Source organism: Lissotriton vulgaris, chromosome 2_1, assembly GCF_964263255.1.
Source record: "Lissotriton vulgaris chromosome 2_1, aLisVul1.2, whole genome shotgun sequence".
Classification (NCBI taxonomy): Eukaryota; Metazoa; Chordata; class Amphibia; order Caudata; family Salamandridae; genus Lissotriton; species Lissotriton vulgaris.
Window position 1 is genome coordinate 327963793 of NC_141687.1, and position 24613 is coordinate 327988405.

The window sequence follows — 24613 nt, forward strand, 5'->3', positions numbered from 1 at the left end:
AAATACAGCCAGGAAAGATAGTGGCTTCTATTGTCCTGCGAGCAAAACTACTATTCCAAGCGCTTTCAAGAAAATTTACACTGATGCAGGGAGCAGCTTTTTGCCCTGCCGAGTTTTACTGCCCCCCATCCATCAAGGGGGCTCACAACAAAGGAGAGGTCTGAGGAAAATGTGGTCTAGAGTTTGGGGGCTGGAGCTGCACGCGGGGCTCGCCGTGGTCACGGGTGAATGGTTTACCCATTGAGAATAGTTGTTTTTTATCGAGACAGTAAATAAAGGTCCTCCATATTAAAGAACAGCTAGTTGGAATTATGGCTGAAAATGTCACTTTTCTATGCAATGTCAGCTATATGACACTATCCAAAGTATAATAGTATGCGCACATATGAGCATAATTAGGCTTGTCTGCATGCAACACAAAAAATGCAGTTGCTGAGGGCCAAGGGACTAATAATGGACACAGTGCTTTTCATGTGAGACGATGGGGCGTAACATACAGAGCTGTTGACTTTGGGACTGGGGAACCAGGTTTGAGTCTTGGCATTGGCTCTCTCCGTGCCTACAAAAAACATGACTATCGGAACAAATACAATTAAACAATAGTGAAACTGAACAAAATTACAAAAAACTACAAATGCCGATCGTACTACGGCAATGGTTGAACTCTTTTCCATACGGCAATGGTTGAACTCTTTTCCAGTGAACACGTATGGGGTGAATGTGTAAAGGAAACAAAGCCCAAGTGAGCGGAAAGAAGTAGTGGTGTGCCAAAACTAAACATATGGCCGATAGTGAAAGGATTCATGTTATAGGGACAGTCTCCTGGGTGGAACAAAACAGCCAAAAGGAGGGTCAAATATATACTATTCACCAACGAAAACAAATGACTTTCTACAGGCAGATAATAGAACCAATGATAAGCGCTGACAGGGCCGGACTGGGAAACACAACCGGCCCGGGAAACACAACCGGCCCTGGCAAAATGCTCGGCCGGCCCCTCCTTCCCCACTCGGGGGGGTTGGAGGTGCCGCCAGCTCTTTGCCGGGCCGGTTTTCGGCCGATTTTGGTACAAGGCCGATTTTGCAGCTGTGCTGCAAAAACGGCCCTGTAACAAAAACGGCTCCCAGGGGCCCAAAACCGGCCCCACCCCAGCGGCGTACCGGGGGATTGCCCGGTGCCCGCTACGGCCAGTCCGGCCCTGAGTGTTCAAAGCCCATAGACTTAATACCATATGTCTCGAAGACAGTGCATGCGGGCTGCCTAGGCTTGACCTAAAAAAGGTACCTTGCCTCCTGCTAGTTGGTGGTAAGGTAAGAATTAATTGTTTAGTTAATTAAAACTTACAATACATCACAATATGATTACCAGATAAAACATTAATAAATAACAACATTAAATCTGTCTTCAATCAGTTGGCAGGCCGAGGATTACTTCATTAGACCTAAATGGAGAAATTGTTACCCTGAGTTATTTGTCATATAATAATGATCAGTAACTGTAAACCACCAACTATTGAATGTAATCCAGATAACTTTGTCCCGTAAAGTGTTAGAAAAAAGTGCTTCAATATTCAGGAATTGCATAGCATAGACCTTGTTGTTCCAGTTTAGTATAATTGCATTTAAAATATACCAGCAAACAATGTTATAACCACGAATGTCTAATTTGGTGAAAGTAGTCAAAACAAAGTGCTATGTCCCTTAAATAATTTTCCTACTTCATATTAAAACTATTCTTATGATAGCAGAAATACAAATAAAAACTTCCTAGTTTAGCATGATCGATCTATAGGATTCACAGGTACGGGTGAAACCAATAAAATTCACACCAATTAATACGAATTCATATAATTTCTTCTAACACAATATAAGTGGGCACATACTTGGTAAGCAGTCTGCAACCCAGGGGCTTTGTTCTAGCCAGGCAGCCTTTCACAAGGGGTTTTGTAGCAAATTACCTAGTGACCTCAGAGCTTAGTGTGTTCTGTGTTAATGGTATTTTCAGAAAAGGAATCCAAAATATTGCATTTTGAGCATATAAGTCCAATAATAATAACATGATCTGATATAGCACTTTTCGCAATAGATAGACCATTGTAAGTGGTGTTTATTTATTTATTTATTTTCAGAGTTTTATATAGCGCGAACAAGATCTTCGCAGATATCAGAGCGCTTTACATAGACGGGTACATGAGGGAACAAAGTCAAATAGGTAAATCAATAGATCACACAGTAAAGAAGGGTACATGAGGGAACAAAGTCAAATAAGTAAATCAGTAGATCATACAGTACAAATAATACAAATGGGTGACTGCAAAGCCAATCATGTGAATGATATGACAACTCGTACAAATAAGTAAGGAGGTCAAGCAAGTAATACAGATCATTGCAGGGTGTTAATAGGGTTCAAAATAGTAGTTCAAGTGTATTTAGCCATGAGGATAGCTTTTACTTCTTTTTTGAAGAGTGTAGTGGAGGAGATAAGCCTGGTTTCGGGAGGGAGTGAGTTCCAAATCCTAGGCGCCATTCCTGAGAAGGAGCGCTTGTATGTTTTTTCCTTCCGAAATTTTCGGGGTTTCAGCAGAAGATTGTTTGCGCCTCTCGTGTTTCTGATTCCCCCGGAGATTGTCAATTTCTGAGCAAGGTAGCCGGGTGAGTTTAGGTGTACCGCCTTGTGTGTCATGCAGGCGATTTTCAGATGTATTCTGGCTTCAAACGGCAACCAGTTCAGGGATTTCAAGTCAGGGGTAATGTGGGAGTGCATTTTTGACCCAGTGATGAGTCTCGCTGCAGCATTTAGAGACGCTTTTAGTGGTGCGGTTGTAGATAGTGGGAGTCCGCAGAGGGCGGTACTGCCGTATTCAATTCGTGGGATGACTAGTGCTTGCACCGCAGTTTGGAAGTCTTTGGCTGGGAGGTACGGTTTAAGTTTCCTCAGAGTATTGATCTGGAAGTTCGCTCCCTTTGTTGCTGCATGTTGAGATTGGTGTCGAGTGTTATGCCTAAAGATTTTGCTGAGTCCACGATGGTGGGTTGGACATTGAGTGCGGTTAGGAGTTTAAGCCAATGTTGAGTGGTGGATATTTTCGCTGGAGGTGAGATCAGAAGGAACTCTGTTTTCAGGGCATTGAGTTTGAGGTGATTGTCGGCGAGCCAGGATTGGGTGCATCTGATCGTTGAGTTCAGGAGCAGGATGTCATTGGGTGATTGTAATTTGAGGTAAAGTTGGGTATCATCGGCGTACATGTGAAAGTGTACATTGGATGCTTGTAGCAAGGTGGTGAGAGGTTCCATGACTAGGTTGAACAAAGTTGGGGATAGAGAGGATCCTTGGGGGACGCCTAGCGTTACAGGTACTGGCGTGGACATCAGGTTGTTGCTCTTGAATTTCTGCGACCTGTTGCGGAGAAAGGAAGTGAACCATTTGAGGACAGTTCCAGATAAGCCCATTCTTGTGTTTAGTAGTTCTAGTAGATTCTCATGTTTAACGGTGTCGAATGCTGAGGAGAGATCAAGAAGGATGAGGAGGCAGGTGTCGTTTTGGTCTAGCATTTGAAGTGCGTCGTCAATTATGTGAGTCATAGCAGTTTCTGTGCTGTGTCCTGCTCGGAAGCCTGACTGGTGAGGGTTGAGGAGATCGAATTGCTCAATGTGTTTAGTCAATTGTAGTTGTGCGCATTTTTCCAGCAGTTTGGCGAGAGTGGGGATATTGGTGATGGGACGGTAGTTGTTGAGATCAGAGGGGTCGGCTGTTGGTTTCTTTAGTAGAGGTGTGACCTGACCAACTTTGAGGGAGTCAGGTATGCTTCCTTGTTGGAGTGAGCTGTTGATGATTTTAGTCCAGAGAGGGAGAAGTAAAGGGGTAAAGTCTTTTACTGCGAAGGCAGGGAGGGGGTCCGTGAGGTGATTGGATGGTTTCAGGGTGCTGAGTAATTTGCCAATATCTTCTTCCGAGTATGTGTCAAAGGTTGACCATGTAGCATTGTTCTTTGGTTCAGCGGGTGCTGGGCATTTGGGTTTGGAGTAGAGGCTTGCGTCAATGAGATCGCTTTTTATTTTGTCAGTTTTTTGGATAAAGAAAGCAGCGAAGTCTTCACATGAGGGTGCCTCACGCACAGTGTTGAGTGGTTGTGGTTGCTCCTTGGATTGCGATTTGATTAGCTCAAACAGTTTTCTTGGGCGGTTCTTTGCTTGGTTAAGTTGGAGGCGGAAGAAGTCCGATTTTGAGCGTTTTATTTTCCTGAAGTAGGCGTTTCTCTTCTTCTTCAAATCTTTTAGGTGCATTGCGGAGGGGGCTGATCTCCAGGTCCGTTCTGCCATTCGCATGTCTCTTCTATCTTCGTTGAGACTCCCGTCGTACCATGGTTTGGAGATTTTAGTAGAGACTCTTTTTAGCTGCATAGGTGCAGCCTCATTAATTATAGAGGTCATAGTGTTGAGATAGTGGTCAGTCAGAGTTTGGACGTCCGAGGCGCCTGCAGGAGGGAGTAGGAGATTGCAGATGTTAGGGGGCAGAGAGCCAGGGTTGAGCTTTTTCGAGTCTCTTTTCCAGACTTTGGGCTTGGAGAGTTGCGCCGGGTTGACTTTGACTTTTTCGTTGATAAAGAATGTGATAATATGATGATCTGACCAGTCACAGGGTTGGATGGATTCGAGTTGGATAGAGTGCTCTTTGGAGATGATCAGGTCGATGGTAGAGCCTTTCTCGTGGGTCGGGCTGTTGCATATTTGGGTGAGGTTCAGGGCATCGAGGAAATTTTTAAGACTATTTACCACCGCGTCGTTGCGGTCATTCCAGTGGAGGTTGAAGTCACCAAGGTATATTTGGGTGAGCTGGCGTCCGGAATTGGTTGAGATCATATCCATGATTTGTTGGGAAAAGGTGAGGTTGTCCCTGGGTGGGTGGTAAATGCTGTGCAGAGAGCATATCGGTTTGCCCTCACTAATAATGTCGAGGCAGATGTATTCCCAGGATGGTAGGGATGTGGAATTGACTTTCTGAACAGAGAGGTTGTTCTTGTATATGCATGCTATTCCGCCACCTATTTGGCCTGTTCTGTCGAGCCTGATAATGTGGTAGTTGGGAGGAACCAGAATGTCCATTATGGGTGTCGAGGATTCAGTTAGCCACGTTTCAGTCAGGATGATTAGGTCAAGGTCCTGCGATAAGAGGAGTTCAGCAATGGCTGCTGAGTGTTTCGTGGCCGATCTGCAGTTGAGAAGAGCGCATTTGAGACGGGGTGTGTAGAGGGTGTTAGATGGTTCTAGCGAGAGAGGGACTTTTCTAAGGTTATTGGGGATGGAGGATCTGCTGTTTAGTGTGGGTGGTCTAAGGGGATTTGGGTGTATCGTGGGAATGTTGCGGTGTGGGGTGCTTGTGTGAGTTTGGGGGGCTGGGTCATATGAGCGGAGAAGGGTGAGTGTGTCGAGGTCAGAAGAAGAGTTGTGGGTGCGGCGAGGGCGGTTGTTGCGATTAAGAGCTGGGATTGATGTTAGATTGGGGGATAGCTGAGAGCGAGAGTTAGTCGGAGGGGTGGGGGACAAGTTTGGCTGGGAGGTGTAAATGTGTGAAGTGTTGCAGGGGCGATGCTGGGGACGAGGGCAGTTGCTGCGCTTATGAGTAGGGATTGACGCCTGGTGTGGGGCGTGATGAGGGTGGGGGTCCGCCGGCGGAGTAGGAGACATGTTGGGAGGGGGGGTGGAGGTGGGTGGGCGGTGTATGGGGCATGTGGAGAGTAGTTCTTCGATGACGTGAATGTCCTCTTTGATCTGAGTGAGGGTGGCCGTGATGTATTCCATCGTCAGGTAGGTGGTGGGGGTGGGAGTGGCAGTCAGGGGTGAATGGCTGGCCATGGAATTCGTGTGCAGGTGGGAGGGAGGGCTGGTGTTCGGGCAGGTCTGCGTTGTGTTGGTGTGCGGGATGGGGTTAGGGAGGCAAGAGGTTTTGGACGGGAGGGGTGTGGATGAGGTAGGGAGGAAGTTGGTGTTATGGGTGGGGGCATTGGCGGTAGGCGGGGGGGACAAGGTGTAGGCTGGGAGATTGGTAGCCGTGGTGGGGGTGTAGGGAGGGTAGTAGGGGCTGCGAGTAGGAGGGGAAGTGGGATTGGAGATGGTCCTGTTGAATTGCAGATGATACTGTTAGCAATATAAAAAGTGCTAAATGTCTCAAATTTAATTTAAAGTTCCATTCAAGTCACACAAAGCTGTAAAGAGCAAGCCCCTAATGCTGTGAGTCATATTACTAGATAGTGACCAACACTTGACAGAAATGTTCAAATCCATAGTGATGGTTTAGCTTCATCCACAGAGAACTAGGTTATGCAAAAAGTGTACACTAGAGAGCAATGAAACTGCATCCGTCTCACCTGTCGAAAATAAGTCCATTTTAAAGCTTATTTTCGATGTAATATTGGTAAAAACTTCACCTTTTTCTTCCACGTTCTATTCATGCGAGACTTCCTCTATCAGCAATTTGCCCGTCTGTGCTCTGTCTTTCTCTCCCCGTTGATGTATGGTCTCAACTTCCCTCCCTTTTGTCTCGTTTTCTTTGCCAGTGTACCTCTCATTGAAGTAGCTTTGCCGCTCCCTCACTGCCTGTCATTTCTTTTAGACACAAACATAAACAGTCATGTCAGCTCTGACCGAGTGCTTGCCATTTATTTCTCGATGGCTCGGGAATCCCTTGTGAAACGCAGTGTCTTTTGTCAAAGGATAGTGCCCAATATGACCGTATATATGTTATCAGGTTATGCAGATAACCACTTACAACAATAACATATTTTTCTTCTTTTATTGCTAACCTGAATGGCACAGCTCTCTTGGTTCTGATTTGAATATTCTTTCGAAAAGTTATAATTACTTTCTTGGTGCTCACCTGTGAGCTCATCTACTGGCAATTCCTTCTGCTTCTCCGTTTTCTCCTCCAAAGTCAAAATGCAAAATTCATAACCAGCAAATGCCAGGGTGTGTCTGCAAGAAAGAGATGGCAAGCAGAGATGAGCAGTGGCTTTAAGTAGTTCTAGGGAGTGAACCTCTTTTCTGCATGCTAGTGGGGGAGGGGTTAATTGGTCGGTGTTGGGAGGGAGGTGGTCGTCTCTTCCCAAGGCTCTAAATGGGAGCTAAAGTATATATGCAACTCAGACGGGCCAGGTGAAACTGAAAGCAAAGGAGAGCGCTAGAGAGATGCATATATTGTTCTCGCTACCACAGAGGCTATCATGTACCCCTAAGGACTGGGTATAGAAAGCTTTTCAGTAACAAAACAACATTTCTATTTCAAGGAAATAAATCAAGATAAGGAACATGGGATAAAACCCGGCCCACCAGTAATGTAGCAGTGTTATATGTACTGCTTGATATGGAAACAAGTTAATATGAGAACTCTGCATTAGGGACAGAAAAGATATTGTGGATATTTGCCCACACCATCTTCTAAACCAGTTGCATCATTTACAAAGTCATCACAAAAACACTGCCACCTATCTTGCAGGTTCTCAGTACACCTGCAGCCAGGGCACCATCAGACTGCAGACTAAGAAGGGTGAAAAAGGAAAAAACAAGACAGCAAGCCTTGTCAACCTAGGCACTCAGGATCTGAAAAGTCCCCATATCCCTCAGGAATAATCACATACTACTCCAATTTATTCAAGAGTTTAAAAGTGCCTCTTTAAAGAGCACTAAGGTATTAGCCATCCACAACCTACCAACCTCTCCTATTGTTCGCTGTCTTTATGCTTCTCATTGACCCTGTTAGCGCTATGCTGCTGTAGAAATACCATATACATACTCTACGAGGTTCTTTTCAAACAACGATGCCAACCCGATCCAAACACAACTACCCAGCAACGTGGCTCGGTGAGTTAAAGCTCACATCTGCGATTTCTAAAAACCTACTTGTCAAAGGGAGGAGGTGCTATATAGGAGGAAGGATGTGCCCTCCTTCATGGCACCTCTGGGAGGATATGTGGGCTAGCAGGTAGAACAGCTAACTTGGTCTGGGAAACATCAGCCTTGGCTCAATATCCTGGGATTCTGGGCAAATCAATTAAACTCCATTGCCTACAAAAAAGTGTACATCTAGTTCTTATGTAAAGTGCTCCAATGCCTTGGGCCAAATTCGTGTTATATAACACTGAAAAACAACATCTATTTGTCCTGTAAAAAACAATCCATGTGCCTCATTTACGGTCATCTGGTGAATTAATATATTATGATGACAGTCTGAGTATGCCAGGGTTTTAATTGTACGCATAACTGTAGAATTTTCAAGAAAAACTGGTTTATTGCTATGAAAAGTGGGTGTTGCCAGGAACTAGTCACTTTAAAAATACTTTGGTATCTAAAATTGCAGCAGAAATGCAGGTCTGGCTTTTCGTCTTGACGATTTTCAACGATATAGAAAGGCACTGCATTATAGGGTTTGAAGTGGGATTTACGATATTGCATGTACCTTTATAAAATCAGGGAGCAATTAGCAAGTATTAGTAGAAACCACAAAATGTTACATTCTGCAAATGTTTTACACATTTTACTTGGAAATCATAGTGTTAGTAATGCAGAGTGAGCATGGAGCTCACGTTTATTTCCTTAAAACACTCGCCCAAATATAATCGTTTTAAAATAAATGAGCCATAGATATGAATTGGAACACAATCTGAATATTTTAATATTAAGTATCCTGCTTTTGCAAAGAGGCCTCCTATCTGACTTCATCATAAAATGTCCCTGGGAACTGATAGCAAAGCTGCAGGTTTGCATTGGAAATATACTGTCTCTTGTAGGGTTCACACAATAAACAAGATGACTAATTCTCGTTGGTGAGAAACAATATCTCCTAGGTTGGGCAATATGGATCCATGCCCAATAGGAATTCCATGCCTCTAGCTGTGATCTGCAGCTCACATATTCGAGGTCAATAAAGAGCATCATTATATTTTTGTATTGCCTTTATTATTACTATTAATATTATTGGGTTACGCACCGGTTCTGAACAGCGTAGATGCTGGCCAGCTTTAGCGATATTTCGATAAATGCGTTGTCATCCTGATGGAGAAATGAGACATTCCAGTTAGGACACAGACATTAAACATCAGTCATTCATTATAAAAAAAAGTTCTGCAGCAGTACATCTTTTCACACTTGCACATTCGGTGGCAGAATCTGCGAAATTGTAGCGAGAAGACAAATGTAATTATATCAATATTCTTCATGTATCAGCACTGAGCCATACAATAACACACATAAAACTCTACACTTTAAAATTAGATTAATCAAGAATACCATTCTGTATACATTTCAGTTACAAGCTAAGTCCAAAACAGAAATATACCCTTCCAATTAAAAACATTTCAAAATAATAGCAACCTACCTCTAAAGACAAGATATGGCATTGTCGCACTCTATTAAACTTTCCTCATCTTCTTGGCATTGCACGATCCCTGCAGTAGCATGTACCCTTATTTATTTTATTTATTTGTTTAAACTTATAATGCGCAACAGCTACCCGCAGTGGGTTTCCCGGCGCCAGGGATAGACACAAGAAGAAAAAAGAGCACAGTACAGTACAATGAGCCAGCTAATGCAGAAGAGCAGATCTACTGAAAGAGCAGCGTCTTCAGTCTTTTCCGAAAACAGAATAGATCAGTCGCTGATTTCAGGGCGATAGGTAGTGCGTTGCAGGATTTGGGGCCTAGATGGGAGAAGGACCGACCCCCCCATCTTTACAAGCTTGAATCTTGGAACAGCAAAGTCACCATTTGCAGAAGATCTCAATGTGCGACTGGGTTTGTAAGTTTGGACAAGACTCTGTAGATATTTAGGGGCCGAGCCCTGTTTAATCTTAAAAAGATAACACAGGGCTTTAAACTTAATACGGCTCGGGACCCTAAGCCAGTGTAGATCACGAAGAGCCTGTGAGGCCGAAGATCTCCTTGGTACGTTACAAAGAAGTCGGGCCGCCGAATTTTGCACCGCCTGAAGTTTGTTGATGGTTAAAGTGTCGGCACCGAGATAAAGGACGTTTCCATAGTCCAGGCGGGAGACTACTAGCACCTGGACAACGGTTCTCTGGGTGGCACGGGGCAGCATCTATAAGATTTTCTGAAGCCATCTCAAGGTGGCAAAACAAACTGAAGCCACCTTGGTGCATGCTGCCTCATAGAGAGATTGTCATCTATAAGAAATCCGAGGTTGCGGACTACAGAGACCGGCTGGGGGAAAGGTCCCATATCACTAGGCCAGTGCTGGGGGCCCCAGAGATCTTTGTTCTTCCCCAAGATGACAATCTCGGTCTTGTCACCGTTTAACTTAAGGAGATGCTTCGGCATCCACTCGGCGACACGCGACAGTCCGGTCTTCAAGACCGATAAACTGTTGCCCTCACTGCTGGAAAGGGAGAAAACTATCTGCGTGTCATCGGCGTATGAAAATATTGTCAGCCCAGCGTCCTCTAGGATGGTGGCCAGGGGTCTAACATAGATGTTAAATAGTAGGGGGCGGAGTATAGACCCCTGGGGAACGCCATACGCCGATGAACAGGTAACAGATGCAGCTTTCCTCGAAAAGACCTGGAACGTGCGCTCACTTAAAAAGGAGGCAATCCAGGCTAGCGCAGGACCATATACTCCCAGGGACCGGAGAGAGTTCAAGAGGATGGAATAGGACACGGTATTGAATGCAGCACTCAAAGAGGTCATGCGGGGGTCAAAATCTCAGAAATCAAAAGACACAATAAGGAATTGTCCTGTCCAGTGCTCATCTTTTATGTAAAGAAAGTATTTTACTCTACAGCAGAACTCAATGCTATAAAAGTCCACAAGTACGTAATACAGGGTTGTAATAGGAGCAGTATAAGGCACCTCTTCTTTCAGTACCTTTCTCCCTTTAAATATAAGATATAGGAAATATAGGATTGGGCATCGCTCAGGCACAGGTCAAATGCGGAAACCAACTGAATATCCTTCACCACTCAGCAAAAGTCTCAAGTGTATACATAAGACTTGTATGCACACACTAGTCTTCTGGTACAATTGAAAGGTAAACCTTGCATTTAACTGCTGGTTATCGTTGGAGTTGTAGCTGTGCAGCAAGTGTGGTTCGTGCGCCCATCCCAACGGTGTCGGCTCCTCTCCAATGGGAGGCCGCTGTGGCAGCCTCACTTCTGGACAGTGTTGGCAGGATGAAATCAGTGCGTCAGATCTCTGCAACCCTCGTGTTCAGCTTCAGTGATCTCCTCAATCGGTTGCAAACAGCTGCTCAGATTGACAGTTGCGTTTCCATGCAGAGTCCTCTGTGGAAGTGTGCCTTCGAGGGTGCGGCTTCTGGGTCACTCAGGCCTTCCTGCTTCCGTTGAGGTGCAGCAGCACTCTCTGGCATCGGCAGCAGTACATCAGTCTTTCGAGCCCTTAGCCAACTGCCAGGGAACACAGTGGTACTAGAGGTTCAAAAGTCCCAGTGCAGATCACATGGGAATTGCACAGGGATGGCAGGGGTGCCTCTTTACAGCAATGGTCGTTTCTGGCTTCACTTTATGGATGCTCCTTATGCCAGGAACACATTGGGCTTCCCCACCTCAATGATCTCTTCTCCTGCAAGGCCAGGCATGCTCCATCCTGCTCACAGTATGTAAGAGTCTATGCACTTCTAGGCACTTAAGGTACACCCTCCAGCCAAAGCTTAGTTTGTAAATAATATAAGTAATAAGTGACAACAAAAGAGCGACTATAAGTGTAACCTAGGAGCGCTTGCACTAAGCAGTAAAGAACAGAACCAGTGTTTGTAAAAGGAACCCTCACTCACCGACCTGGCCGGTGACGTGCTTCATCATAGGGTTCCACCAAAGAAGCACAATGCTTCCCTGGTGTGCTTTTACGCCTGGTTTACAGCGGAGCAGGAAATTTAAAGGAGCGTGTACTTAAGTGATAGTAGTGAAGTGAGATTAAAAGGTGTTTGGTGCTAGCCTATCAACTACTTTATTAAAGGCTGACCAAAGACCGTTAAAAGGGGTGGAACGGATGTGAACTAGTTCTATAAAGTAACTGGTGGCATCCGATTTAGAAGGACGTCGGCATGTTTCTGCTTGTAAGTGCCATTAGCAAAGCATTCATCAGGAACTAAACAAAGTTCCACGGCGGTATGCGTTCGCTAAGGCGCCCTAACCTGTGGAATGAATCAGTGCGGCACAACTCACGGTTATACCGGGAAGGTCTTGCGTAGATTCAGAGACCTTTCAAACCTGCAAACAATAGAGAACAAGCATTTACAATGCAATGGTCTCGGCATTATTAAAGGTAGAGCTATTAGCATTGCTTATGACATTTTTTTAATTTTTTTTAAAATCATAAATAAATGGCATTGTCATTTACATTGCCAATAGCTTAATTGTTTGCATATGCGAGACCTTTTGCATTAGCACCCACACACAGAGTAAGTAGTAGAGTAGTAGAGTGAGTAGGAGAGAGTTATTAGTAAAGAGAGCGAGTAGTAAAAAGTGAAAGAGTAAGTATTATATAGTGAGAGGGTGAGGCAAGATATAAGTCCCTTGTAGGTTTATATTAAACACAATTGTTTTCTCAAGAACAGTGCAAGCGCTATACAGGTGAAACCTAAAATGAGTACCAGGCATTAGCAAACGATCCCCTGAATGGAAATGTACAGATTTGTTTATTTATTTATTTATACAATTTATATAGCGCACAAATACCCTGAGGTGTCTCGGCGCTGCTCAAATCATATGCTCAAGAGGGGTGCTGGTTTATTGTTGGTTAAAAAGCCATGTTTTTAGTGGTTTCCGAAAAGTCATTAAGGAAGAACTGTTTTTTATATATTGAGGGAGAGAGTTCCAGAGTCTAGATACGGATACTACAAATCGTCCATCTCAGTTTTTGTTCGCGGGATTGGAAGCAAGTGGGCTGAGGATGAACGTAATGTTCTTTTGGGAATGTAAGCACATAATGCCTTTTTTTTAGAAATTCTGGGCGTGTATTATTCATAGCTTTATATTTAATACAGAGCGCCTTAAACTTGGTACGACTCCTAACCGGGAGCCAGTGAAGTTGGCGAACAATGGGGGAAATGGAGGAGAATTTTGATGTGCAGGTCAAGATTCTAGCAGCCGCGTTCTGAATTAGTTGCATTTTGTTGAGAACTTGTTCTTGGGCATTTAGTAACAGACCGTTACAGTAATCAATTTTAGTGAGTATTAAGGTACACATAAGGGTTTTGCCTGCACTAGAGGGAAGAAAAGGTAGTAGTTTCTTAACCATCCTAAGAGTATAGAAGGATGAAGAAACTACTGCATTAGCATTGCACAAAAAGTACAACTTATTGTCAAATAGTACCCCTAAGTTCCTGACTCTGGTAACCGGAATTGGGGTGCCTCCTAGATCCGATGGTCACCACACTGGGGACCAAGACGGGGTCAGTTTACCAAAAACCATGACCTCCATCTTGTCAGAGTTTAATTTTAAACAGTTGTGATCCATCCAGGAGCTGGTAGCCATCATGCCTTCCTGAAAATTGGCCGCAACTGTTCCTCCGTTGTTATGGATGGCCAGTACCAACTGGGTGTCATCTGCATATCATGTCAACCCTATTCCATAGGATTTAATGACCCTCGCCAAGTCCGACACATAGATGTTGAATAGTGTCGGACTTAACGAGGATCCTTGGGGGACACCACATGGTAAGGTGAAAACAGGAGAGTAGAATTCACCCAGTTTGACAGACTGTTTGCGGCCAGACAGAAAGGAAGCCAGAAGAGATTTGGCTTTGCCCTGAATGCCAATGTGGGCTACACGGTCGATCAAGATGTTATGATCGACCGCGTTGAAGGCCGCAGATAAGTCCAGTAATATCAGGACTGCTGCACCTCCTTGATCCATAATCAATCTGACTTCATCTGCTGCTTTGATCAGTGCTGTTTCTGTCCCATGCCCTTTCCTAAACCCAAATTGGGTGTCGTCGAGGAGGTTATTTTGATCAATATAACTAGTCAGTTGACAATTCATGATTTTCTCAAATATTTTAGAGGGAAAGGGAAGAGATGCAATTGGTCGATAACTTTTGGGTTCTGAGGGATTCAGATTTGGTTTTTTCAGTAAAGGTTTAATAATTACTTTCTTCCAAATCGACGGATAAGAGCCTGAAGTAAACATAGAATTACAAATATTTGTAAGAATTGGGGCTATCAGGTTAGTCACTGGCTTAAGAATCAAAGGTGGATATGGATCGAGTGGTGACCCTGATTTGATGGTAGTCATAAATTCAACTATCTGCAATTGAGAGATTTGATTAAATTCGTTAAAAATTGTGGGAGGAGGAGAGTCGCTCTTATTGGAACCAATAGGTTCAGAGGTCACTTTGGCAGTAAAATTAGAAAAAATATCATTTATCTTGGATTTAAAAAAATCCGCCAGGTCGTTACACAGATTTTGGGACGCTTCTGTAGTGGTACTTACTGGTGGAATGGACAATTTCGTAACAACTTGATAGAGTTGCTTTGTAGAATTTTTAGCTGACTATTTGCTCAAGATAGAATTTTCGTTTTTCTATAAATAGAAGCTTTCTGTAATTAGTCAAGGCTTTTTTATATAGATCTTTATCATTGTTATCATAGTCTCTGCGCCAGCGCCTTTCTAAATTTCTGCATCGTTGCCTCTCTAGCCTAAGGGTTTCTGTAAACCAAGGGGCGGAAGGTTTGTTACAATTGGGTAACATTTTTTTGGAAGGTGCTAGCGTAGTAAAGGCCTTGTTAAGCCAAATGTTGAAATTCTCTGAGGCTATGTGAGGATCTGTTGTGTCCTTTGGTTGAGTGGGGGCCAAAGTAGAGTGTAGAATAGAACCGTCCATATTCTTCCAGTCTCGAAATTGGACATGAGAAGTATTTATTATGTGTGTAGATTTTTATAGTTTCTGGTCATGATCGTGAACATTACTGCTGCATGATCTGTCCATGTTAAAGGTTTCACTGAGGACGAGGTAATGTGAAGATTATTGGTGAATACACCATCGAGGGTATGTCCCGCCTGATGGGTGGGAGGAGTAATCAATAGTTTGAGACCCGCTGAGGCGAGATCTGAGATAAGGGCTGAAGACTCTCGGTCATTAGTGACTTCTAAATGAAAGTTAAAATCTCCTAATATCGTGTAATCAGGGTTAGCTGCCATAGGTTCTAATAAGGTATTGATAGATGCCAGGAAGGGAGATCGAAGGGTCGGTGGACGATAAAGAAGAGTTCCTTTGAAGGAAGGCACGGGGGAGAGCATAATGCAAAAAGTTACTTCTTCGGCAGATTTAATTGCAACGGGTTCTATCCTTGTTTCAAGATTTTTTCTATATATAATGGCTATACCGCCGCCTTTTTCCCTGAGGATCTATCCTGTCTGACTACATGGTATCCATCCGGAACAGCTATACAGAAATCTGGGCCAGAAGCTTGATACGCCCAGGTTCCGGTGACAAAGAGGATATCTGTATTATGACTGGTTATAAAGTCATAAATCTCCTCCTTATGTTTTATAAGAGAGCAGGCGTTAATAAGTGCACGATGGATGTGTTTGGCGTTTAAGTTTTCTGGGGATGGATTATGCATATTCTGGTAAGGGAGAGTCAGTTTAAACTGACAATTGGGGCATTGAGAGGATTGTAGGTTAATGAGAGAATCAGAGTTAAAATGAGAACAATGGAAGCTTCCCATGGTATTTCTTAGGTCCCTTAGTTGAGTACTAGTATAAGTAATTACCTCATCTCCATGATAGGATATAGAGGGGCCAGGAATCATAGCGCTAAGCACGTTCTTAGCGCGGACGGGCGCAGACGGGCACCCCTTTGGCGCGGCTTCGGCGGACCTGCGGCGCACCCGCAGCGCGCGTCTGAAAGATCATGTGCAAGATGTAGTCTAGCCCCTCCTCTAGCTAGACCGTAACCTCTGGTCCTGCCGGGCTCCGGGACTGACTCAATATGGCGCCCTGCCCTCCACGCAAACGGCAATGCAGCCGCGATGGACCGGGGCAGGTAGATGACAATTTACAAAAGGTGGGTAACGGATATGTAAATAGATGTTGCAGCAGTAATTAGATTGTAAAAACAGTGGATTTTAAAATAAGAGTGGATAAAGATAAAAACGAGCAATTTGGCAATCAATAAGTAGAAGAGTACACAGTAATAGTAATCATCACATTAGCGTGCCTCGCAGTCTGCCCCTCAGCGTTTAAGCAGAGCCATAGGAGCTGCCACCACCTACCACTATCCTGCACTTTGGCCCTGACAAATTTTGTGGAAACCGGATACTGTAAAAAATTCAAAATATATATGTTCACAAACCGACGCACTTAGTGTTGACATTTGTGTTTAACTTTTAGGTTGGTTTTGAATCCTTGTGTAGCTGGCACATGCTTTTATCTTTCTAGGGCTGATAAAATGAGCATCATTCAGTTGGGCATATTAACATCAGTTTTTAAAGGCTCTAAGAATCTGGGGAGTTAGTGTTATACATAAGATCAATGCTTCTTGGACGGTCATTGAGTTACGGACTCGCTGATGAGATCTGTGTATCAGCTGGAGATCTAGGTTTAGAATGTGGCTGAATCGATCAACTCATTTATTTTTTCTGATGTTAATAAACTTAGCAGCAATGAGTTTGAAAAGACTATAATCTCTTATTGACAGAGCTTATAAACAGCAAATGTGAGGCAGAAGTTGATATATAGACAGCATTAGCAAGCCAGTTGCTGTTTGCCAATGCTGTGTAGTAGCCACAAACAAAAAAGCTTTATTCCCACGCGGAAGAGTTAAAAAATAAACTAAAAAGAAAGTCCCAATATGGTAACAAATGATTGTGTAGAGCATTTCTGCATCCTGACGCCACGGCTACCTCAGCATGATGACATATACACATGCATTCACCATCACGTCTGCACCTCAGAGTTTTCGCAGCAACATTGAATGGTTGGGGGATCAAATAATTAGAAAACACACATGTATATACGTGCGCACACACATGCATACACGGGTGAACACCCACTCTCTTGATGGGGAGGAGTGAGGAAAGCAATGGATTAGCTTAGGGAAATGAGGGGAAAACAGCACACGAAGAAAGAGCAAAAATATTTGCACTCCCAGGTAGCGCTGAGGGAAAAAGAAACCAGATATATGATACAACAAGTAACATTACACCTACAACTAGTCGGGCCTGTTGGCTTTGCCAATGGTTGTTAGTTGCATGAGCAACAACTATGGCTTTCTTGCGTAGAATATTGAAAATACTTCTGTTCTGAAATGATGAGACTGAAATAAATATAAAAAAGTCTCTTTGAAGTTACTTCAAAGATAGCGCATAGGTACTGCTGCAGAGCTAAGATTTTTTTTTTCATCCGCCGACTTAACTGAGAGGCTTTCGGCACCGCCTGCACGGGCTTCTCCATCTGCCCGGTCTGAGGTGCGATGTGATGACCATGGACTGCCGGATCAAGTGAGTGACAAGCAGAGAGGACAGCGTGCAGAATGAGGGGCATGGCATTGAGCTGTGCCAATGGAAGACAGAGTGATGGGGGCATATGACGTGAAAGAGCTCTGGGCATTGGAGGGCAGAGAGCAAAGCGTTCTCGGGGGGCACGAAGTACCCCAGAGGGGGCTGAATGCCGGAAGAGAGGCATACATGGAGTTTTGGCATGAAAGAGCCGAGAGTGGAGGGCTCTGGAGAGTACAGGAATGTCGCATCATAAGGCATAGGAGATACAGGGCAGAAAGTAAAACGCATGGGAGAGTAGCAGTCCATCAGATGCTCAAGCATGGCAGGGCAGAGAATCGAGTGATCTCAGGGCAAGCGCGTGACGAGCAAGGGGTGCAGTGTTACAAAGAGCTTTAACATATGAGGTCAAGCAGTCGTGGCCACTGGCACACAAAATTCAACGTCTCATCAGGGGTAGTAAGCGCTATATAAATTCAACATTACCCACTAATTTGTTCCCGAGGGAAAATGTCTGACTTGCATTGTGCGACCACTCGATACCTGTCCTAGCGGAGCAGTTTAGGCTGTCTCCCAAGCCACAGTAATTGCATTAATTGATTGGTCGTTCCTATAACAGTGGACGTGGCATTTAAGAGGTTTGACAGGGGTCTGCTTTAATCTTACATTTTAAATATACTGCAATCACCCCCTTCTTTCACAATGATAAGGAAGAAATGCAAAATGGTTTGTGGATCTTTTGATTCGTGATCACTTTCTTAAGTTTGCCCCAAAGTATCTTATTGTTAAAAAAAGGCCTGGTGAGATCCTTAAAATATTTTAATGTTTACAGACCGTGTTTTAGCTGTTTAAGATAAAATAAGTCTAGTCAGTGCTATCCCTGTGGTATTGCCTACCGCCCTGTCCCCATGCCACAGAGATGGTTGGCAGGAAGGTCTCAGCCTTACATGCACTGCTGCAGGGGACACAGTTTCCCAGGTCATTCGCTAACATCACATCAACGTTAATCCGTATAAAAAAAAATTCAAGACAAATATAGTTAAAATTACATTATGGGAACGTTTAGCCCGTTACAAATTATCTCTTAGTTCTCCGGGCGTAAAGGGAACATAGCCCTGGGGATATTTTGTAACAGTAATATAAGTGCCCATTGCTCCTACTGGTGATTTGCATGTGCATGAGATGCGTACAGCTCAGACGTACAGCTGTGTGTCTTTATTCTACTAGTGTTTACCTACAGTGAGAGAATATATAGCCCTGTCAAACTTCCCAGGTCAAAGTGTAATGTGCTGTTACGGTCCCAGCCTTTGTCTTTGAATTGTGGAACTTGCAGTCGAGTTCATCCCACTATAAAACAAGTCTACAAGCCCCACAAAAAGAAAAAAAAATAGACTGGGTCTGAACATCACACATGGACCTGGGAAACTTGGCGCTATGAATAGAACATACTAATTATGTTAATACCTGGATATGCTGCGAATGTCACTCTGGGAACCTGGCACCAAACTATGGAATCAGTATATGAACCAGGTTTCAGATTGTGGCAGAAATCCGAAAAAGTGATATCAACTCTTACTTGGGTGCAGCATTGCTTCTCTCTGAACACCCATTTCTTCTTTTTAACAATGCATTTTAACTATGCAAGCCTTTATTTCTCCCGCATACTCTTCTTGCTTGCTTTCTTTCCTGAAGATAATGAATGTTCAACGTTATCTTGAAGGCGATCTGACGTTGTGACATCACTTCCCTGAACCGTAAATTACCTCACAAATACGTGATAAAGAAAGGAAGCAAATCAGGCAGTGGCGGGAAATATAAGCTTTGTATGTTTCTTAAACGAGCACTAATGTGATTTAAAAAAAAAGGCAATAAGTTAAAGAACCAAATCAAACGAACTCAGACTACTCTGAAAAAACAAACAAACCCAATATACTTCACAGAAAAAAACCTGAAATGAAAACCCGAAATTCAACCAGATGTTACTTGAAAAAAAGTTACGCTCAGAATTTCTGTGTGGTCATTGTACAGCACACTCTATGTCTGTTTTGTAGGCATCTGGGGCTGGTTCAAATTTGTGCATTATTAGGCGGCAGACGTGTGCTGTGTCGCACGCCACTATGGTCAACCGTTTCCTGTTGAACGAACCGCCTGCCTCTACGTCCCTCCCCAGTCACTCCTACCTCCCCTTCTGCAGCCAGGGAGCCCCGAAGTGAGCCCGGCAGGCGGCTGACGCGGGGGATCTCTGCACTCTGACATCGGCGCAAGTATTTGATAGTCACAATTAGCTATAAATCCGTCTATGGGCTTTGTATACGAGATACCGGCTTGCCTTAGCCTTAAGCGTAGAATCTGGCAAGTTTCACGCAGGGGGGAAGGGGGGACTGTAAACACTATCGAAACCTTATTGTGAGGGATTTTGTTCAAATTAAGTCAGCCACTCCAAGTGAGTCATTAATAATAACACTGCACGGATAAACAGTGCTCGCAATCATCTCTGCTTCTCGTACTTGAGGCTGACTGAATGGCACAGCTGTTTCTACGCCGGGTCTGTGTTTTGTTTCCACGAGGAGGAAGCAGGAGTAACCAGAAGCACGGTTCGGCTCTTAGCAAAACAGGGATACCCACATTGCAACAATGGCCAACCAATCACAATTGTCACCCCGCAACATGGCCATGTGAAGTACGTGCATTCGCTGCAGTGGGGTAATCTGGAATGACGCCATGTCGGTGTCTGTGCATCATACCTTTCCAGTGGCGCATGCTCCTGATCAGTCCCCAAAGAAAATCCAACAGTTTTGCTATGGTCTGCTGTAGGTTCTACGCGCGCATTCAGAAGAACATGGTACTGTGAGAAGTTGGCCTGATATGTGGTGTTTCCAATTTGATATAAATATTGCAATGGTAAAACAACAGCAAGCTCAAATCCCACCGCTGCCACCAATGTGAGAAGTTGGCCTGATATGTGGTGTTTTCAATTCTGGAATCACCTTGTATCAGTCCAAACAATCCCTTATGGTGTCTGGTTGTAAGTCAACCTTGTAGACAAGCTATCCTAGGGGTAGCATGGACTAAGCAGCCTTAAAGGCTTAACTTAAGAGGTCGTGTTAAGCGAGCTGTTTTACCACATACAATCATGTAATACCAAATGAAAGGACACCACACAAGTATATATTATAAAAATATATGCGTTTATTTCTAAATTAATCCCCAGTACTCTTTGTGAGGAAAGGGGCACAAGCGTTAAATCAAAAGCACAGTATAACATACAAAGTTGCACAATTATGGATGAGGGCGGGTGGCCACTCAAACCATATACTAAAAAAGTGGTATAAGAGATACCAATCGAACAGTGGTTAGGCCTAGGGCCTAGAGAATCGCTGGGAGCAGTCAGGACTAGCAATGCTGAAGTCGGGAGTAGCCCACAGAATTCGGGTGCAGCACGTAAAGTGCGGCTTGCACCAATGCAAAGTCAATGGTGCGTAAAAGTTACACAAAGTTAGTTTAAAGATACTTCCGCTGAACCTAGAGGAACAAAACTTAAGACACAGACCCTAGAGGTGTGTACCAGTGTAGGGACACCGGCGTTGCAATGTTACCTCACCCACAGGAAGTGGGTGCACAGGGTGGAAGAGGCGTCGGGTTTTGACACGCAGGTTCTTGGTGCTTGGAGCTGTAGAGGCTGCAGGCTATGGGAAGCAGAAGTGTCCGGTGTGATCCAAGGGTGGATCGAAGTCGAGATGAATCTGAAAGCAGAGGGGACAGAGTCTGGGTCACTCAGCAGTGACCAGGGTGGAGTCAGGACGGAACCAGGCAATGTCGGGCGCAATCAGATGGTTGTCGAGAGGCTTCTCTCCGCTGTCACGTGGGCTCTGGGGCATCTGCGACGTCCAGGAGCAGGTCACGATCTGTCCCACGCAGGCTCTCGCCGCCAGCACCGTCGGCTTCAAGATTGCAGCAAACAGCACTTGGCAAAAGCAATCCACGCGGAACCGGGAGATTGCTTCTCACTCAGACCAGGAGGGTCAGAGTGGGGGCTCCTTTTCACAGGAGCTGGTGCAGACCTGGAGCAACCAGGAAAGCAAGTCGTTTTCAAGTTTTCGTCAGCACAGGGGCCCACAAGCCAGATGGCAAGTGACCGGGCCAACGCGTCGAGCCAACACAAGCAGAAGGGCCCCACGCAGAACTCGTCGAGTGTGGAGGGGGTAGCTTTGGTGCAAGTGTAGCTCTGGGTTGGGGCTTCTCAAACCCCTGTGTACAGCTTCGAGGGTCACTCGTGGGCTGCACGGTCAGCGTCTCGTGGCCTTTTCAAGATGGCGTGCCCCACGCTTCCGGTCGCCTCCACTGGTCTCAGCTCTGCAGGGACTGTGGATCGGGCTGGGAGAAGGCAGGCAAGCTTGATCTCGTCGATCTCTGTCGCTCGAGTTCCGGCGGGAACTGCAACAAAGCAAGGGTCGAGGGCTGGATGTTGCCTGTTTGCACAGGGTGGTCACTCCTTGACCACAAGGGAGATTCTTCAGTCTTCTACGTTGAGTAGGATGTCGAAGGGTCCAGAATTCGTTTCTTATGTTTCTTCAGGATGATCTGAGTTGCATTGGCACTGCTCCTACTCTTATTCAAATCTGGTGGGTTGGACATCCTGCTAGGTACCCTCCTATGGGTGGGACCCAGGAAGGGGGTGGTTACACCCCTTTCCTTTGATCCAGGCCGCGCTGGGACTGGGGCTGGTGTGCCCCAGAACCGGTTTGGCCGGATTATGCAAGGGGCAGCCTTGTGCTCCCCAGGCAGTGTCTGGTTTCTTTGAAACCTCCCTGCTACAATCCACTATCTCTGGGGTGGTTTGACACCGCCCTGCGACAGGAAATCCTTTGTCCAGGCCACCATTTGCTGAGTTTCGGTCAGCAGCAGGAGGCCATTTCCATGTCTGTGGCAGAGGCATCCATTTTGTGGATCTGAGGCTCATTTTAAATCAACCGCGTTTCAGTAAAGTAACATGTCTTCTCCCTCTAGAAGGGTGGAATGCTACCCCCGTCGCCAGAACTGGCGAGGGGGTAGTATTCCAATTCGTATGACACCTTACACAACATGTTTTGATAAAGCCAAACTAAAGTTGCTATATAACCGTGAGGATTATAAGGCGCTTAAGAGTATATGGTATGGCATTATCCCGGATCAGCTTAGGGAGTTGTTCCCGACAGCTGCAGACAGGCTCAGCTCATGCCAGAGCTCCATCTCACATAAAACCACGCACTCTGCCTCCAGGATTGGTAAGGCCTTCCATAGGAGTGGCTCACAGGTTTATATGTGTCCAGATATAGGTTTAGATATAGGTATACTATATCTAAGCAAGGGGTGATTACACCCACTTGCCCCAGCTGAGTGATCAGCCAGTTGTGTCAATTTAAGAACCTGCCAGGGGTGGCAAAAGCTATGCTTCAGCCCCTGGTAGGTCTTGGTGGCACCTATGCCCTGAGCACCTATAGTGCATGGTACAGGGGCTGACAAGGAGTCCATTTCCAATTGTGGTATGTACCTATAGCACATGTATTACACATTTAGAGAGAGAACAGAAGGCTGGGGGTCTGATTAGCAGGCCCACAGCCTCAGTAAGTCGAAAACCAGTGAAGCAAAAAGCAAAAATTGGGGTGACCATAGGATAGCAGACCCTACTCTCCTACAGGTACTCACATGGAACTTGCAGTTGTGTTTATCCCACTATAAAACAAGTCTACAAGCCCCACAAAAAGTTAAAAAAATGGACTGGGTTCTCGGAGATACACTCAAAAGTAAACGCACTCACTTACAGATACATTTCTAGGGCTCTTAATTTTTCCAGTTTCAAGCGCACCTAAACCTGTTTCTTATTTGCGGTCAGAATTTCTCCATTGCGAAGCAGAAATGCCTCTGAGAAAGCATAGTCTTTTTCAGATTCGGGGGCGTGGTTTTCGTTCTCTCCTCTTCCCATTGGCTGGAAGGTAAAATTCCAGCCAATGGGAAGAGGAGAGAAAGAAAACAAGAAAGAAGCTTAAAAAACGCCCCCGAATCCGAAAAAGACGGGGCATGAACGGAGTGACGCCCCTCTCCTCCAATGGCTGAGTGCTCGGGGAGAATTATTGGCTGGCCAGCATTTACTAGGTCAGCCAATGGAGAAGAGGGGCGGGTTCCAAGCCCCCTCTAAGAAACATAAAATCTTTGGGCTCCGCCTACACTGCTTACGCAGTGCGAAGGAGTCCTCGACCTAAAAAGGACAAGGGCATATATATACACATTAGCCATTAATCAATCAAGGAGACGCAGGTTGTTTAGCATACAAACACGGGAATACTGTAATATTGCCTAAGGTAGTCCATCTTAAGCATGAAGTCATGTCAGCTAGACTGTATTTACAAAGAAATACAAGAGATCTTGGAAATACCTCTCTTCTTACTAACAAAACCAGCTGTGGTAATGTTAGCAGAGGCTGAAAAATGCGTCTCAACTGGACTGTTTTTACAGTGAAACGTCAAAAATTGCACAGAATATGCCAATTAACTAACCCCACTTAGGGGCAGTGTTTATAGAGCCCAGGAATATGTGGAGAAACGGTAATGTAAAGTGTCCCACACATAAAGGCTTACTCACCCAATCGGGTGTCACAGATCATTTTTTATAGATTAGCTCGTAAGAAACATTTAGGGCGGCTTTAAAAACATACAGTGATACTGTGAATTGTCCTTCGATGTAATACGAGATAACAGAAGGTTAAACAATCACAACATGGATTAGAGCAGGGCTTACATTAATCCGTGGAGTCAATCACTTCATGGATCTAGCAGGGAGGAGGAACACGCAACGGGGCATCTGGGAAAAAGAGAGACAAGCAAAGGCTCAATTAAGCGCTCTAGAAAGACACACACAAAGGTTCAATCTGGCGCCCGAAGGTACCTTTCTCCTAGAGAGTAGGTGTCAACCTCCCAATGAGAAACGTACTTGCCGTCTTGCGTGTCCTGATAAGGTGCCTAATCTGGGCCTCCCTGGTCCGAATATTAACGAGGAGTAGAGTTTCCTCGTACTAATGCGGAATCGCGCACGTGACTACGTGAAATGACGCGATGCGTGAGCTTTGGGTCAAAGTAGGAACGTCTAGAACGCTAACTCTCTGGGTGTGCCGAAG

The 24613-nt window shown here is 44.9% G+C and overlaps 1 protein-coding gene across 2 annotated transcripts in view; it reads right to left on the bottom strand.

Moving 5' to 3' along the window:
* TTC19 (tetratricopeptide repeat domain 19) overlaps positions 1–24613 on the bottom strand; it is a 162044-nt gene that overhangs the window by 24378 nt on the left and 113053 nt on the right. For both annotated transcript variants that reach the window (XM_086955065.1, XM_086955063.1), the window contains exons 6-7: positions 8980–9041; positions 6874–6968 (exon numbers count right to left, since the gene is read on the bottom strand). In XM_086955065.1, the coding sequence (XP_086811191.1) occupies positions 6874–6968; positions 8980–9041 (157 nt within the window). The remainder of the gene's footprint in view (positions 1–6873; positions 6969–8979; positions 9042–24613) is intronic.